This window comes from Entelurus aequoreus, linkage group LG01, assembly GCF_033978785.1.
Source record: "Entelurus aequoreus isolate RoL-2023_Sb linkage group LG01, RoL_Eaeq_v1.1, whole genome shotgun sequence".
Lineage (NCBI taxonomy): Eukaryota > Metazoa > Chordata > Actinopteri > Syngnathiformes > Syngnathidae > Entelurus > Entelurus aequoreus.
This window is the reverse complement of record NC_084731.1, coordinates 87,109,217-87,126,067: the sequence shown is the minus strand read 5'-3', so window position 1 is coordinate 87,126,067 and position 16,851 is coordinate 87,109,217. Positions and strand designations below refer to the sequence as shown.

At 41.3% G+C, this 16,851-nt stretch overlaps 1 protein-coding gene across 1 annotated transcript in view; it reads right to left on the bottom strand.

Annotated features, from left to right (window-relative positions):
• The window catches only part of pard3ba (par-3 family cell polarity regulator beta a), a 427,783-nt gene that overhangs the window by 360,097 nt on the left and 50,835 nt on the right, over positions 1 to 16,851 (bottom strand). The window contains exon 3 of the mRNA XM_062060174.1: positions 5,676 to 5,850. Coding sequence (XP_061916158.1) covers positions 5,676 to 5,850 — 175 coding nt within the window. The remainder of the gene's footprint in view (positions 1 to 5,675; positions 5,851 to 16,851) is intronic.

Here is a 16,851-nt window from a genome sequence, read left to right as displayed (position 1 = left end):
CATAAAAAATTAAATACATCTGTTTTCATGTCTTTCATAATGATTGTGAACGATAGGCAAAATTCCAAAAAAGTGAAGTTCACCTTAAAGTCTCTGCAGCTACAATTTGAATATTCTTGTATTCAAAGGGGTCATTATTATTATTACATATTATTGGACGTGGAAGACGTGGAAGATGTGATTATTTACGCATCCATGGTGGTGGGCATGATTTGCCTCGGCGGTGGTCTTTTCCTGGTGTACCGCAGGCTGAGAAAGGGGAACAGGGAAGTCCTGACCGCAATCAGAAAAATGAGGTCTGATATCGCTGAGACCAAGGATGAAATGGCCTTACTGCGTGCGGAATTCAAAAAGTCTGCTGGAGCAAAAGCTATGGAGGATGAAGAGGAAGACCAGGAATAATGAATGTCATTTCTTATTGTTCCGCAGAATATTCACTTCCCCTCATGGAAATTTACGGTGAATTCTACAGGGGCCACTTTCGGTATGTGCGGGATTATCTGGACACTCAAACGGATAATAATCAGACTAAACTGGGCCATCAAATGGACATACCGTAAATGATGACATGGAAAAATTGGTTCACGAATCTGCACAAAATAACACAAGAAGAAACATGAATTGGATATCATGTGGACTAATGAAAAAAAAAAAAAATTAAAATCATTAAATCACATATATATCCATATTGGTGTATGTATACCGACTTGTCATTATCAGCCATTATCATATGTTATCTTTGTTCTGAAATTTTCATGTATCCATCAAAACTGCTGTTGAAACTTGGACTATATAACCAACATATACTGTATAACCAACATATAAGTTGATTGTAAATTAGGGGCGGGACATGGATAACCTTTCTTGCTTTTTTCCCGTATCCCTTTTCGGTGGGTGCCGTTGCATGTCTGTCAAATTACAAAGAGTGATGAAGTGTTGCTATATAAGTGTCTGCCGGAATAAATAAATTCATTCATTCATTATGATTTTTTTGTACTTTTAAAACACTTCCTTGTGATCTACATGGTATGTTATGGTTGTTCTTTAGTCAATATTAGCATAGATTATGTTTTACAGACCATCTTCAGGCCACTTTCTGACTGTTAACAGAGGTGATGATTATTACCTTAAAATGAGTCATACTATGATTTGCTTTCTAGATTCAAAACACTCCCTTGTAGTCTACATAACATGTATTCTTTGGACAAAATGTTGCATAGATTATGTTTTACAGACCATCTTTAAGCAGCTTTCTGACCGCCTCTTCGGGATGCGCTCTTTTGTGTACGGTCTTATTTACGTGCCTCCACTTTGACTGCGTTTCCTCCCCGTGAGCCATGTTAGAACTATAGAAATGGCAACAGAGCGGCAACATGTACAAGCCAGTCTGCCCCACAGCGAGACAGTAGAGAAAAAGAAGGAACTTATTGACTACAACGGAATAAAAATGGCGGACTTGCACAAAGCTCTTTGGGTAAACCTCTACCATATGGAGATATCCGCTGACGTGACTAAGGCAAAATATGTCACTAAAGTCTCAAATTCCAAATGGCTCATTTGCAAAATCTCCACCAGGCCTTGATGGTTTTATTTCAAAATTTCCAGGACTAATGGGGATCCTATTAAACAAAAACAGTTACCAACAGGTAGGAAAAGTTGGTTTTGCATGACAGGTCTATAATAGTGTGAACACTACTAAACAACACAACCAGCAAATCATGGCAAAACTCGATCTTCAATGCAACAATCTCAAGTTGACTAACTTTTGGCAAAACAACTTGATTGATGGACTTCATCTTCAGCTCATGCCTCATCAATAACACATATCCACATAGTGAGACTTTGGCGTGAGCGATTTCAAAAGACAACAGCGGGACGTAGCATCTGACATTCAGCGCGGCACTTCCGGCTAACTGGGTCTGGTATCAGCTATCAACAGCTGTCCGGGCAAAGTGGTGATGAATTCTTTTGATTCTAGATGCACTTCATCTTCAACATAAATAACACAGCTTGGGAGTGAGCTATGTGGAATGACAACTCAGGACACGCAGTGCTAACAAGACGGAATGCTAACAAGTAACAACAAAGCTAAGGATCGTAGTTGTGACTGTTGACCAAGTTTTTGCAAAACAACTTTTCATCATGTGGAAGCCTGGATCTAACTTAGAGATATTAACTAGGACAGGTTCAATCCGGCCCGAGAGATGAGTTTGAAGAGTGTAAAATTGAGCTGCATTTTTAAATGAAAGAAACTGCTGTTCTAAATGTGTCCACTGAATGTCACAATAGTAATTCTGTTCGGCAAACAAATAGTTTATACCGGGGCGAACAAGTATACCAAGCAAGAGGTACACGCTAAAAATGGGGCTGCGACTCCTCCTCCTCGGCCCAACGTTAAACAGACAGGAGTAAAATAAACTAGAAAATTCCTGCAGAAATTTTGATGAGCCTGCTATCTGTGCCCTGGACCTCTGGCCGGGGGGTCGCCGGAAGCCGCCGTACTTATTAGATGGTGCCAAGTGCCTGAATCCGTGAGTTTTAGGTGTAACTGTAAATGTTTGAAATACCAAGTTACAGAAATACCAAGTTAAAGAAACTTTGCTTCAAAAGTGCACCTTTTTTTCCATGTGTCACCATAATTCCAAACTACATTAAAGCTGCAAGCAGCATTGGTCGGGTCCGCATAATTGGCAGGTGCTAGTCCTAATTAGATCGCAATTTCCGCCAGTCCTGATGTGTGTAAAAAGTTTGGTGAGTTTTTAAGTATTTTAAGGGGGTCAAATTACAGCTCAAAGAGGCAAAAATTAGTGTTTTTATGAAACTTTTGTTTTGAAGGGGTGATTGCCAACTTCCTGTTGATTTTTGCTGAAGGATGTCAATGTATGAAATCTAGCTCTAAGTCAGACCTACATAGAGGTTTTTGTTGCATGTCTCTACGACATTCGTACTGGGAGTTAGAGGAAGTGTTGTCTGTGTTTTCTTCCTAGGGGGCGCTAGAGCGCAATTTTGATTTTTGGGGTTTGGTTTTTTTACTAAAGAGTTTTGTTCGCGTTTTTTTATGTGTGTGTACCATTTGGTGAGTTTTGAAGCATGTTAAGGGGGGCAAAGTAGTCCGCAAAGCTGCGGAATAACAATAAAGAATAATAATAATAATAATAATAAAACCTTACAATTTCAATAGTGTCCTTTGTCCCTGTACAAAGGACTCCCTGTGGGAGTCCTTTATACAGGGTCATGCGGACCCTAACTATCAAATATTGCAGTAAAAAGTAGCATTAGTGCAGTATTCACGTTAATATGGTGATAATGAAATCAGGAATCCATGACTTATCACAGCAAAACCTATGATGAATACACATATTACATTGGAGGCAGCCACCACAGATGACATACTTCACAAAAAAGTCATAATTTCTCCGTATTTGTTGGTCCAAAGCTATTGAGGATTTTAGCAAAATGAGGGTAATACGTTTATTCTTGGTTGTAGTGTATTTTCCGACGTTCATTTCGCCGGCGGGAGCGTGTTAAGAGAGTCGCTGGTCACTTAACACTGCATGCATATAGTGGTGGAGTGCATCAAAAACGGCCGCAAAATCGCCCCAAAATTATAATTTACTACTTTGGTGTAATAAAAGCATGTTTTAAGAGCTGGAGTATATTTAGAACTATAAATAGATGTATTATTTTGGTTTATTTTGTCAGGAAAACTAACGTCAGAACGACTCAATTGCATGCTTCCGGGCACAGCCGCACATTCTTGGTACTCAACATGGCGCCTCTCGTTGAGTTGTCCATAATCTCGCTATGCACGACTCTGCCATCAACTGTACAATACTGCCATCTAATGTCTTGGACTTGCTACTGCAATTGCAACTTAGTGTCATACCTGCAAATGAGACTCAAATGTCATAATGTAAGAAGATAACAACTGGACAGCAGTTATAATCAGAATTTTTAAATGTTGCAACAAAAAATGACATTTTCACACTAAAGTACCAAAAATTGGTACCGTTGAGTACCGGGATCGATTTTCAGGTACCGGGAACAGGAACAGATGTGAACGGTATCCATCCCTATGTGTGTGTGTTCATACATGTATGCCTGGATAACAAAAGCTGCCTCCCCAACTCACTCTGGCTCTTTGTAAAGGGGCGTCACGGGGTCACATCATAACTAAGTTAGTCAGGGTTCACTAAGGTTGGAGAGCCGGATGGAGCTGCAAGGGTGGAGGGGCTGGGAGGAAGAGGTCCTACCGAGTTGGTGGGGGCTGGAATTAGTCCATTCATGCTCAGCTAACAGGCTGCAGTGATAATCTAGTTAGAGTTGGAGGCCATGCTGAGATTGGGAGGGCAAAGAGAGATGTGATGGAGGCGGGTCAGAGTCCAGGAAGCCGCGTGGTGAGCTGGATAGCAGGTGGTGGAGGCTGAATAGGAGAGTGGGTAAGACACCACTGATTGGAGTGGAGTGGGGGCAGCTATAGAAGGCGTGGGGCAAGGGGCAGGTTTACAAGAGTGTTTGTATAGCACACACACATAATATGGTGAGAAGGTTGGAACAGATAAAAAAGGACCTATAGGTTTATAGAACCTGTAAAATAAAATATATATACAGTCGTGGTCATACACTTGTAAAGAACATAATGTCATGGCTGTCTTGCGTTTCCAATCATTTCTACAACTCTTATTTTTTTGTGATAGAGTGATTGGAGCACATACTTGTTTGTCACAAAAAGCATTCATGAAGTTTGGTTCTTTTATTAATTTATTATGGGTCTACTGAAAATGTAACCAAATCTGCTGGGTCGAAAGTATACATACATTTTTGTTTTATCTGACATCACATGGACAAAGATAAGACCTTCTGGAGGAAAGTTCTGCGGTCAGATGAAACAAAATTTGAGCTGTTTGGCCACAATACCCAGCAATATGTTTGGAGGAGAAAATGTGAGGCCTTTAATCCCAGGAACACCAAATCTACCGTCAAGCATGGTGGTGGTAGTATTATGCTCTGGGCCTGTTTTGCTGCCAATATAACTGGTGCTTTACACAGAGTAAATGGGACAATGAAAAAGGAGCATTAACTTCAAATTCTTCAGGACAACCTTAAAACATCATGTTGGGTCTTGGGCGCAGTTGGGTGTTCCAACAGGACAATGACCCCAAACACACGTCAAAAGTGGTAAAGGTATGGCTAAATCAGGCTAGAATTAAGGTTTTAGAACGGCCTTCCCAAAGTCCTGACTTAAACGTGTGGACAATGCTGAAGAAACAAGTCCACGCAGAAAAGCAACAAATTTAGCTCAACTGCACCAATTTTGTTAAGAGGAGTGGTCAAAAATTCGACCAGAAGCTTGCCAGAAGCTTGTGGATGGCTACCAAAAGCGCCTTATTGCAGTGAAACTTGCCAAGGGACATGTAACCAAATATTAACAGTGCTGACCCAGCAGATTTGGTCACATTTTCAGTAGACCCATAATAAATTCGTAAAAGAACCAAACTTCATGAATGTTTTTATGACCAACAAGTATGTGCGCCAATCACTCTATCACAAAAAAATAAGAGTTGTAGAAATTATTGGAGACTCGTGACAGCCATGACATTATGTTCTTTACAAGTGTATGTAAACTTTTGACCACGACTGTATATACAGTAATAAATGGAAAGCTTGTGACCTACTAGATTTGAGGACAGCCTCATTGACTTCTATCTCCCCCTTGATTGGCTCCTGCAGCTGCAAGTGCGAGTAGTAGTTGAGGGGCTCCGGGCTGGGGGCAGCACTGGACTCGCCATTAGAGATGCTCTCTCTGGGGCTGTCCGTCATCCCACGCTGCACGTCGAAAAGCGCCACCAACTGAAAAGACAACAAACAACGTGCATATGAAAACAAGCTTTCTGCAATATGAGCGTGACCATGTTGAGATTCTGATTCCCCACACACAAAAAGGCAGATGTGGTTTTTCGCTTGATGCAATGTGAATGTGCGCGCCACAGTAATGGACGCTGGATTTTTGCACCCGATAACATGCCAGCAGGTGACATTACCTCAGTACAAAGGAGAATAATCGAAAGAGTAGTTGTGCAGTTGTGAGGGCCGGGCGCACACATGTAAAATTAGCATTCCCCCTGAGATGTGGCATGAGAATGAGAAGCTGTCACATGCAATGGCACGGGGCACCGCAATGAGACAAGCACAGGAGATGAATAGGATAGAAGGAGGGCGGGGGCACGACAAACCGTCCTAATTGAGACAGGGACATGGCTGAAAATAAAATGAAGGGGAAGGCAACACCTCTGCTGATGTGCGGTCTTGATAGCCGGCTGTGATGGGGCTGACGCTCTCATTACAAATAGCAGGCGAAGGAGATAACCACTTAATAAAAAGCAATAACTGCATTGGAACAATGGGGTTGGACTACAGCAACAGACAGGATGTCAATTAGCAAGAAGAGTGTGTGTGTGGGTGTGTGTGTGTGTGTGTGTGTGTGTGTGTGTGTGTGTGTGTGTGTGTGTGTGTGTGTGTGTGTGTGTGTGTGTATGTGTGTGTGTGTGTGTGTGTGTGTGTGTGTGTGTGTGTGTTTCTACCCTTCTTGAGACATCAACAAGGAAAAGTATCTTCCAAGTTAGGACCGAAATCATGGTCCCAATACATGCATCTAATAGAGAATGTCTCATTTGCACCCCTAGTGGTGAAATCGATCAAATTTAGGGTGGTCCCGAAAAGGAGGGATTTTTCAAATTGACTGTGTCGGTTTTAAAAGTGCTCCCCCTCTGGCCAACATATGAAAAAACAAGTGTGTGTAAAAATTTGAAGTGCTCTCCCTCTGGTAAGAAATTGAAATTATCCCCGTTTGGCCCAAATTAATTACAAAAAAAAAAATATGTATATAGAGAGATACTGTAATAACTTAAAGTAAATAATGAAGATTAAAACCAATTACAAACAAAAAAACAAAAATGAACTAAAAGCAGTCTTTTTCTCACACTGTGACGACTTTTTTCTTATAAAATTGGGAATAATTGTTCATATTCTTTCTGTTTCTGTAATATTGTAATATTTTCTTGTAAAATTATAACTTTTTTGTGTAAAATTATAACTTTTTAATGCAAAATGGTGAGATTTGTCATATAAAATTCTGACTTGCATCACAATATTGCCAATTTTTGTGTTGTTCTTGTAAAATAGTGACATTTTTTGAGTAAAATTATGACTTTTGTCATAATTTTGCCAAGTTAAATTCCGATTATTATTATAATATTGCCAAAATGTCAAAGTTGTCTTACAAAATTGCGACTTTTGTCGAGTAAAATTACGACTCTTTTCATAAAATTGCCAAAATGTTAAGCTTTTCTTGTAAAATTGCCAAAATGTTAAGCTTTTCTTGTAAAATTGTGACTGTTATTGTGTAAAATTCCAACTTTTATCATAATATTGCACAAATGTTCAGTTTTTCTGGTAACATTTTGACTTGCGTCGAGTAAAACTAGGACTTTTATTATAATACTGGCAAAATACAAAGTTTTTCTTGTGAAATTGTGACCTTTTTCTTGTGAAATTACAACTCATTATTCTCACAAGTTTTTTTTATATTTGCATAGTATGTATATATTATTTATGTTGTAAATACAAATCTTTATACATCTAGAAAGGGTGGTCCTAAAGATGTAGGGCATTTTTCAGAGGTCACAAGAAGGTAACAAAAACAAGTGTGTGTGCGTGTGTGTGTGTGCGTGTGCGTGTGCGTGTGCGTGTGCGTGTGCGTGTGCGTGTGTGTGTGTGTGTGTGTGTGTGTGTGTGCAAGTGAATGTCACGTGCATCTTCTATCACAACATAATGCTGTCATATCAACCTCCCAAGATTTAATATCCTCATGACACCTGGCCACAAAAAAGGAAATTTGACACTTGTGCTCTCCTAGTGTGTGTGTATGTATGTGTGTGTGTGTGTGTGAGTTAGAGAGAGGAACTGAGGGCACTGGCAGTTGCACAGGAAAAGATGGGAAAAAGAAAGACTTGACGGCAGGAAAACAATCTGATTGTGCCGCTTGATGAATGCATTTTCAGCTCTTTCTCTCTTCTTTATCTGCTTTCCTCTCCCTCCTTATCGCCATCCATCCCCAGCGGCCGTCTCTTTCCCCCCCGAGCCCGCTGACTGCATCAATCAAAGACGCCGCCCAGGAGCGCAGTGTGATGTGTGAATGAGCACACCAGCGTGCACGCCTGCAAAGTCACAGGGATGAGCTTTGTCTTGCATTTATCATTTTGAGCAACTTCTTTCAGCATGTGGAGAGGTGGTAATCTAGTCGGCTTTTTATTGTTGTTGTTTGTTGCCAACGCAGCAGGGGAGTGGCCTCTGTGGAAAAAAAAAACCCCGCTGCTTCCACTCATCACGTAATTCAATTTTGTAAAATGGTTTATGCAAGTCACCGTAATTCAGGCATGATCAAGACTTGTAATGAAAAAAGAAAAAAATAATAATACTAAAATAATTTTATCAGGAAATAGGTTATTTTAAGGGGGAACTGCACTTTCTTGAGAATTTTGCCTAAGGTTTATAATCATTATGAGAGACAAGAACACACGTCTTTTTTTTTTTGGGGGGGAGGGGGGGGGTTTAAAAATTATTTTAAAAAAACGCTCGAAAGATGCGACGAATGAGAGTCACCATTGTAGCCTTCAAAGCCCTTAAAACAACTTCAAAACCCTCCATCAACGTTTTATATGCACACTACACTGCAAGTCTATATGTAATGTAGTAACAGATACCTTCATAATGTACAATATTTACCGTATTTTGATATTTTAATCAATACCAGACCTAATTTCCTCGCCGCATTTATTTCCATTTCCAAAGCAGCGCACTTCCGACTTTCGGCAACAAATGTGTGTTTCTACTTCCAGAAACAAACGTGAGGGTCTTCTAATCACGGCAGACGTGGTAACAGACAACGAAAACGACTATTTTTGGTCAAATGACGATTCACGACCTTATCTTTTTGAAGCTGAATATACAGAGGATGAACAACTGCTTCTAGAAGCGAGCACGAAGAGAGAGTGAAACGTTGGAGCAGACGGAAACCGAGAGAGTGAGGTCGGCTTGACTTTGATGCTGTAAATGTGGAACTTGGAGACATGCTATGCCGACATAAATGGATTGCTTACCCAAAATCAACTAGAAACATCCCTGGCCAGCTGGACCAAAACGCAAACTGTCCATAGAGTGAGACACTACAATATCGATGGTGGTACATGCACATTATGCGTGTTATTGCAACTACAGTACATATGCTGTCGAGCTGGCTGTGTACAAACAAAACATGAAATGTGGGCTAATACTTTACAGATACTATAATAGGATGGGTCATTTTTTTTAAAGTCAGTACAGATTAGTGTCATATCGCATTGTGTTGTGCATTATAAACTCCAATGTGATTCGGGTGCTGACGTAGAAGCTAGCTTATCTCTTGCCGTACCTAGCTCACGGCTAATACAGTAGCACGCCGATGTTTTACTCCAGTAGAAAAAAAAGATCCTCAGTATTTGCTCTTACAATAACAATGCCGCTACAGCTTGGTTATTATACAGGTTACAAAACGCAAATGAAGTATTGTTGGCGTTTTTTGTAAGCACTTTAAAGTGATTAAGAGGCAGAATGGATTGCTCCTATTAGCTGCATTGCTAGCCACCTAGAACAAGCTGATTTTTACATGTTAGAATGCAAAATACCGTATTTCCTTGAATTGGCGCCGGGAATATAGTATTCGCCTGCCTAGAATTACAGCCGGGTCAAACTCGTTTCGCAAAATAATTAGCGCATGCTTGGCACTTCCGCCGGGTCAAATATGAGTCATTAAATGACTCCCGCCTCCAGGTGGTAGAGGGCGCTAGTGATCCTTCTTGCGACTACCAGTACTGCAGGAGACAGGTACTGCAGAAGAAGACAACAAGCAGCAAGCATGCAGCAATTGTTTGCTTGCACTTTTAACATGGAGGATTACATATCTAAAATAAAACCGTTTTCTAAACTGGACTTTCAATCGAAGCAGGAGGTAATAATTAAAGGAATATCTCCAGAGACTTTTAAAATTGAAGAAAGATGAGAAAGACTGCCTTTGATCAGAAGCAGCTGCACATGGACCCATCTACAAGTAAAGGTAAGATCATAATAACGTTTTTTTTATTAAATGTGTTTTTCATGATAAGGTATGCGCCGGAGTGAGAAGAGGTTTTAAAATAATTAGAGCATCCTTGCTCATTCCGCATGGTTTTGGTAACCGCAGGAGTGAGAAGAGGTTTTAAATTAATTAGCGCCCCTGCGGCTATTCAAGGAAATACGGTATGTCATAAGGATTGTGAACGATAGGCAAAATTCCCCCAAAAAGTGCTGTTCCCTTTGAAATCTAGTCAGCGATTATTCTTTCCGATTAGTCGACAAGAGTCAAACGATACTTTCTTATGATTTTCTGTACACATTTGAGTTTGACGTTGAATCCAAAACTTGATTTTAACTGAGTTTAAAAACCCATTATCCATCCATCCATTTTCTACCACTCATCCCTCTCAAGGTCTCTGGGGGCTGGAGCCTATCCCAGGTGCACTTGGGCGGAATGCGCCACCTCATCACAGGGCCATCGCAGACAGACAGACAACCATTCACACTCACATTCACACACTAGGTGGGCGGGGTTGGGTGGTGTGGGGTTTGGTGGTGTTTATTGTAGCGTCCCGGAAGAGTTAGTGCTGCAAGGGGTTCTGGGTATTTGTTCTGTTGTGTTTGTGTTGTGTTACGGTGCGGATGTTCTCCCGAAATGTGTTTGTCATTGTTTGGTGTGGGTTCACAGTGTGGCGCATATTTGTAACAGTGTTAAAGTTGTTTATACGGTCACCTTCAGTGTGACCTGTATGGCTGTTGACCACGTATGCCTTGCATTCATTTGTGTGTGTGTAGAAGCCGCACATATTATGTGACTGGGCCGGCACGCTGTTTGTATGGAGGAAAAGCGGACGTGACGACAGGTTGTAGAGAACGCTAAAGGCAGTGCTTTTAAGGCAAGCCCCCAATAATGTTGTCCGGGTGGAAATAGGGAGAAATTCGGGAGAATAGTTGCCCCGGGAGATTTTCGGGAGGGGTACTGAAAGTCGGGAGTCTCCCGGGAATATCGGGAGGTTGGAGCCGATGCCGATAATTTACGATATTATAGCTAATATCGGCAGGCCGATATTATCGGACATCTCTATTCAGTAGGACTGATCTTTCCACAGTAGGAACCTACATATTTTACACAAACTTCACATTTGTGGGGTTTTTTTCTTTATACAGTACTTTTGAGTCGGTTGCGTGTGTGGTGGAGTCAAACTATCAAGCTGTTGACTATCTATTGCTACCACGCAAATTTTTGATTGCTAACATTAGCAATATCATTTTGATTTGAGCATCGAAAGTCACTTATTAGTAAAGCAGGAACATAACCAAGGCAACATTGGTCTGAAATTCCTCCCTGTCTTTAAACTCACGCCAATAACTGAAAGCCGGGGCTATGTTGATCCTTGACTGTCCTTTTATCTGGTTAGCCTCCCTTTTTTTGTGTGTCCTGAGACAATTTTTTTGTTGTTGTGGTTTTGCAGCTTCTGCTATGATAGCAGTAATTGTACCTAGGCGTTCGCATCGACCTCCGTCTTTGCAACGAATGGGGAATGTGAAGTATGCCGCAAAGCAAGTCAGCACATTTGTAATTTTGTAATTCCTGCCACTCTCCTCAAAGTTGCTTAGTGCCAGTGAAAGCGATACAGACCCCCCAGGCCATGACAAAGGGGCCATTCAACTAGTTTTAAGTCCATGGATCATCCCAAAAGTTATGGAAATATTTTATGAAGGTTAAAAAGTTACTTAGTGCTGCTTTAAGCCCAATGAAAAACAAGTCAACAGACTTAAAGAGACTGATGTCCAGTAAACATGATATTTACTGCAAAAAGTATTTGTATCCTGTACTGTTAGAGCTATTTAGCTGAAATGTTTTACCTGAAAGAATGGAAGTGTAAACATGGACATTTCTAGCGGTTTAGTAATTAAAATTGTATTAAGAGTCGACAATGACAAATCTTTGTCGATTCATTTTTATAATCGATTTTGACTATAGGTTACAAAAAATATTTTTAAGAAAATAAACTTTTTGGTAAAAAGGGGGAAACCAACAAGCGGTTTTATGGAAAATTCAAATAGAAAAAGGTTTAAAAGAATTGTATGAATATGCAAAACCAAAATAAAATTATTTGAGCCCTTTTTATGACAGTCAGTGGATTGTGGTGCCCTCACAGTGTCAAAAAGTGTTTCCTTAGGTAGGTTGGAGCATGTTTCTAAATGCATTGGTGAGTGAATAGCGAAATATTGTCGTCAATCCTGTTGGAAACGGAAACCTAGAGGATTGAGTGAAATGTGCTCATGTCCTGGCTGCAGAGTTTTGGTTGGTGGTATCAAGTATTGCTAGGGAACACCATGGGAAGTGCTTTACAAAAGTCTAGTCTGACAGAGATAAATGCATGGACTAGCTTTTCAGCATCTGAAAGTGAGAGAATGAGTTTGTCAATGTTGCGGAGGTGGTAGAAGGAGGTTCAGCAGATGTGATTGATTATACTGTAAGTAGGGGTTCATTTTTACCACAATATTAGTGACTGCTGGTGAGAAAAGGGATATTGGACCCAGAAAGGCTGATGCTGGTTATAGGAAACACATTGGTCTTGTGAGGAGTTCCGACGAGGGTGGTTTTGGTTTTGGAGCTGTTGGGTTGGAGGAAGCTGTGTTCTATTCATGCCTTGAACTCCGTTAGACAGGTGGGGAGTTCTGACTGGGATGATGGTGATGGTGGAGGGGTTGCAGCTGTGGCATTTACATGTCATCAGAAGAGCAGTGGAAAGAGAAACCATGGCGATTTATGACCTGCTAAGAGAAAAACAGGATGTGTCTGAGAACTGACCCGAGATATATATATATATATATATACATATATATATATATATATATATATACATATATATATATATATATATATATATATATATATATATATAGCGCTTTGACACTATTTCCACATTCACCCATTCACACACACATTCACACACTGATGGCGGGAGCTGCCATGCAAGGCGCTAACCAGCACCCATCATGAGCAAGGGTGAAGTGTCTTGCTCAAGGACACGACGAGGTTGGTAGAAGGTGGGGATTGAACCAGGAACCCTCAGATTGCTGGCACGGCCACTCTCCCAACTGCGCCACGCCGTTCCCACTCCAAAGCCCAAATGTGATCTGGTCCTTGTGGGCTCTCCGCAGCCGTCCCACCACCAGCTTCACCTGGTTTGTCAACCCCATGAAGACCTTCATCTTCCTCATCTGGAAGAAGTTCAAGAAGTTCATCCTGACCTTGGTCCTCCTGGCTGTGTTGGCGCTCTTCCTGGGCCTGCTGGTCTACTCGCTGCCTCAGCAGATCAGCGCCCTCATCATCCAAGGATGAAGATGCTCTCCAACCATTCAAGTCCATTTTGCATACACTTTGCTGAAGTTTGCACAAACTTGCGGAAGCAAAGAGCAGCATGAACGACGGTATCAAGAGTGTCAGGGGTATATCGAGAGTGTGATGTCGCCATATAACCCAACATTACTGAGGTGAAACATAGTCCTCTCTCTCTCTTCAGTTTTTTTGTTGTTGTGTTACTAAAACAAAAAATGTCTATGGTGTTCTCATTCATCCAGGTCATTGAATTTTCAGGGCATTCAACCTGTTTGGTTTGTCTTCGAAGACGTTTCGCCTCCCATCCAAATTGGCTTTGTCAGTTCATGCTCATAGACTTAGATTGGTCAGATCCAAGTCTATGAGCATAAACTTATGAACTGATGAAGCCTACATTGATGAGAGGCAAAATGTCTTCAAAGACAAACCAAACAGTCCAGTTGCGATTGATTGAATAGAGAATGAAACAAAACATTTTTCCGGTCCAAACATTTATTCAGGGCGAAGTGACCCGGTGGCTAGAGCGGCCATCCAGAGACTCAAGGGTTCCAGGTTTGATACTAGCTTCGGCCATCTTAGTCACTGCTGTCGTGTCCTTGGGCAAGACACTTCACCCACCTTGCTCCTTGTGAACTCACACTGATATAATTATAGCTTACCACCACTTGAATTTATGGGTTTCTTAAAGGCCTACTGAAATGATTTTTTTAAATTTAAACAGGGATAGCAGATCCATTCTATGTGTCATACTTGATCATTTTGCGATATTGCCATATTTTTGCTGAAAGGATTTAGTAGAGAACAACGACAATAAAGTTCGCAACTTTTGGTCGCTGATAAAAAAAAAGCCTTGCCTATACCGGAAGTAGCGTGACGTCACAGGAGGAAGGGCTGCTCACATTTTCCCATTGTTTACAATGCAGCGAGAGAGATTCGGACGGAGAAAGCGACGATTACCCCATTAATTTGAGCGAGGATGAAAGATTTGTGGATGGGGAACGTGAGAGTGAAGGACTAGAGTGCAGTGCAGGACGTATCTTTTTTCGCTCTGACCGTAACTTAGGTACAAGGGCTCATTGGGTTCCACACTTTCTCCTTTTTCTATCGTGGATCACGGATTTGTATTTTAAACCACCTCGGATACTATATCCTCTTGAAAATGAGAGTCGAGAACGCGAAATGGACATTCACAGTGACTTTTAACTCCACGACAATACATCGGCGAAACACTTTAGCTACGGAGCTAACGTGATACCATCGGGCTCAAATGCAGATAGAAACAAAATAAATAAACCCCTGACTGGAAGGATAGACAGAAGATCAACAATACTATTAAACCATGGACATGTAAATACACGGTTAATGCTTTCCAGCCTGTCGAAGCTTAACAATGCTGTTGCTAACGACGCCATTGAAGCTAACTTAGCAACAGGACCTCACAGAGCTATGCTAAAAACATTAGCTCTCCACCTACGCCAGCCAGCCCTCATCTGCTCATCAACACCCGTGCTCACCTGCGTTCCAGCGATCGACGGAGCGACAAAGGACTTCACCCGATCACTGATGCGGCCAGCGGCCCGGAGACGGAGGAAGTCAAGGTGAGGTCGCCGGCTAGCGCGTCTGCTATCCATCTCAAAGTCCTCCTGGTTGTGTTGCTGTAGTCCGCCGCTAATACACTGATCACACCTACAGCTTTCTTCTTTGCAGTCTCCATTGTTCATTAAACAAATTGCAAAAGATTCACCAACACAGATGTCCAGAGTACTGTGGAATTTTGGGATGAAAACAGAGCTTTTTTGTATTGGATCCAATGGGGTCCGAATACTTCCGTTCTCTCCGTGACGTCACGCGCATACGTCATCATATCTAGACGTTTTCAACCGGAAGTGTCGCGGGAAATTTAAAATTGCACTTTAGAAGTTAACCCGGCCGTATTGGCATGTGTTGCAATGTTAAGATTTCATCATTGATATATAAACAATCAGACTGCGTGGTCAGTAGTAGTGGGTTTCAGTAGGCCTTTAATATAAAGCGCTTTGAGACAATTGTGATGAAGCGTTATAGAAATATCATTGATTCATTCATTCATTAATACAAACATAAACTAGCTGCTAGCCAAGAACGGGCTCTCGTCTAATCACAGGGGAACCTGAAGGAGCCTCATGGTTGACACAGCAACTATGGACAAACCTCCTGGTTAAAAAAACAGGTGAAAAAAATCAATGCCCTGTTTGAAAGAGCTCCTGTGTGTTTCAGAGTCTGTGCACTCATTGATTACGAATTATTGTCATCAAAGTAGCAGTCTCTTAGAATAGTAAACGATCCGACGATTCTATTTGATTCAATCTTGCAGTCAAATTGTCCAAAATGTACCCCAGTCCGCCAAAGTTGAGTACTCAAAGCTACCGTACAGCATGTTTTGGGGCCTGTATATGTTCCAAGATGGGTAATGCAGCGCCCGTTAGGACACACCAATGGAGCTTGCCGTACCCCCTCATGCCTCGCATGCCCGCCGAAAATTGGACACAGCATGTGCCGAGATGTGCCGCCTCAGCCCGCAGTCAGTAGCTTTTGACCAGTTCACTCGGACAGAAGGTTTCCCTCACTGTACCCTTCTGGCTACGATAATGATCACTGTGCAGATTCACCTACAGAAATGACTTTTACTTCCTCTAATAATGATGTTTGATTGTCTGCTCTGCGCTTTGCCAGAGTCGATCAGAGGAACTCCCTAAACTAACCAATCTCTACCATGGAGTGTTTTAGCCTGTTTCGTTGAGGTGGAGAAAGCTGCAAATGAGATCGGTTTATTTGTGGGGATCCCATTAGCTGTGAGCTTTAAAAAAAACAAGGCCATACATTTTGCACGTAGTTGACTATGAACATCCTTGTAAGTAGTCCATTAAAAGTTCTAATTATATTTAATAACCTCCCGGATTATTTTCTGCAGATAACCCGTTTTCACATACACGCTACATATTGTAATACATAAAACTCTAGAGCTAAAATGCCTTGGAATATCTCCTGTATAGAATTATTTCTATACTGATGCATCTGAATTGAATTAAATACTACAAATGTATTGTGGTGGATAAAGTTATGTCCTGTAAAGCCCAAAAATTGTCATTTGGATTTGTGTCAAATTATACATCTTTCATAGATAAGCCTGATTTGTGTAATTAACATTCAGACAGAACTCAATGTAGAAAGTTAAGATTAGTCCTTTGTTGACTAATTAGAAATGTGCACTTGCTGCTTGACAAGAACGAGGCTGTAAATGGCAAAGCAAAGCACAAAAGACATGAAGTGTCTCCTACTAACCGACAGATGCGGTTTAAGGTTGTACGATATAC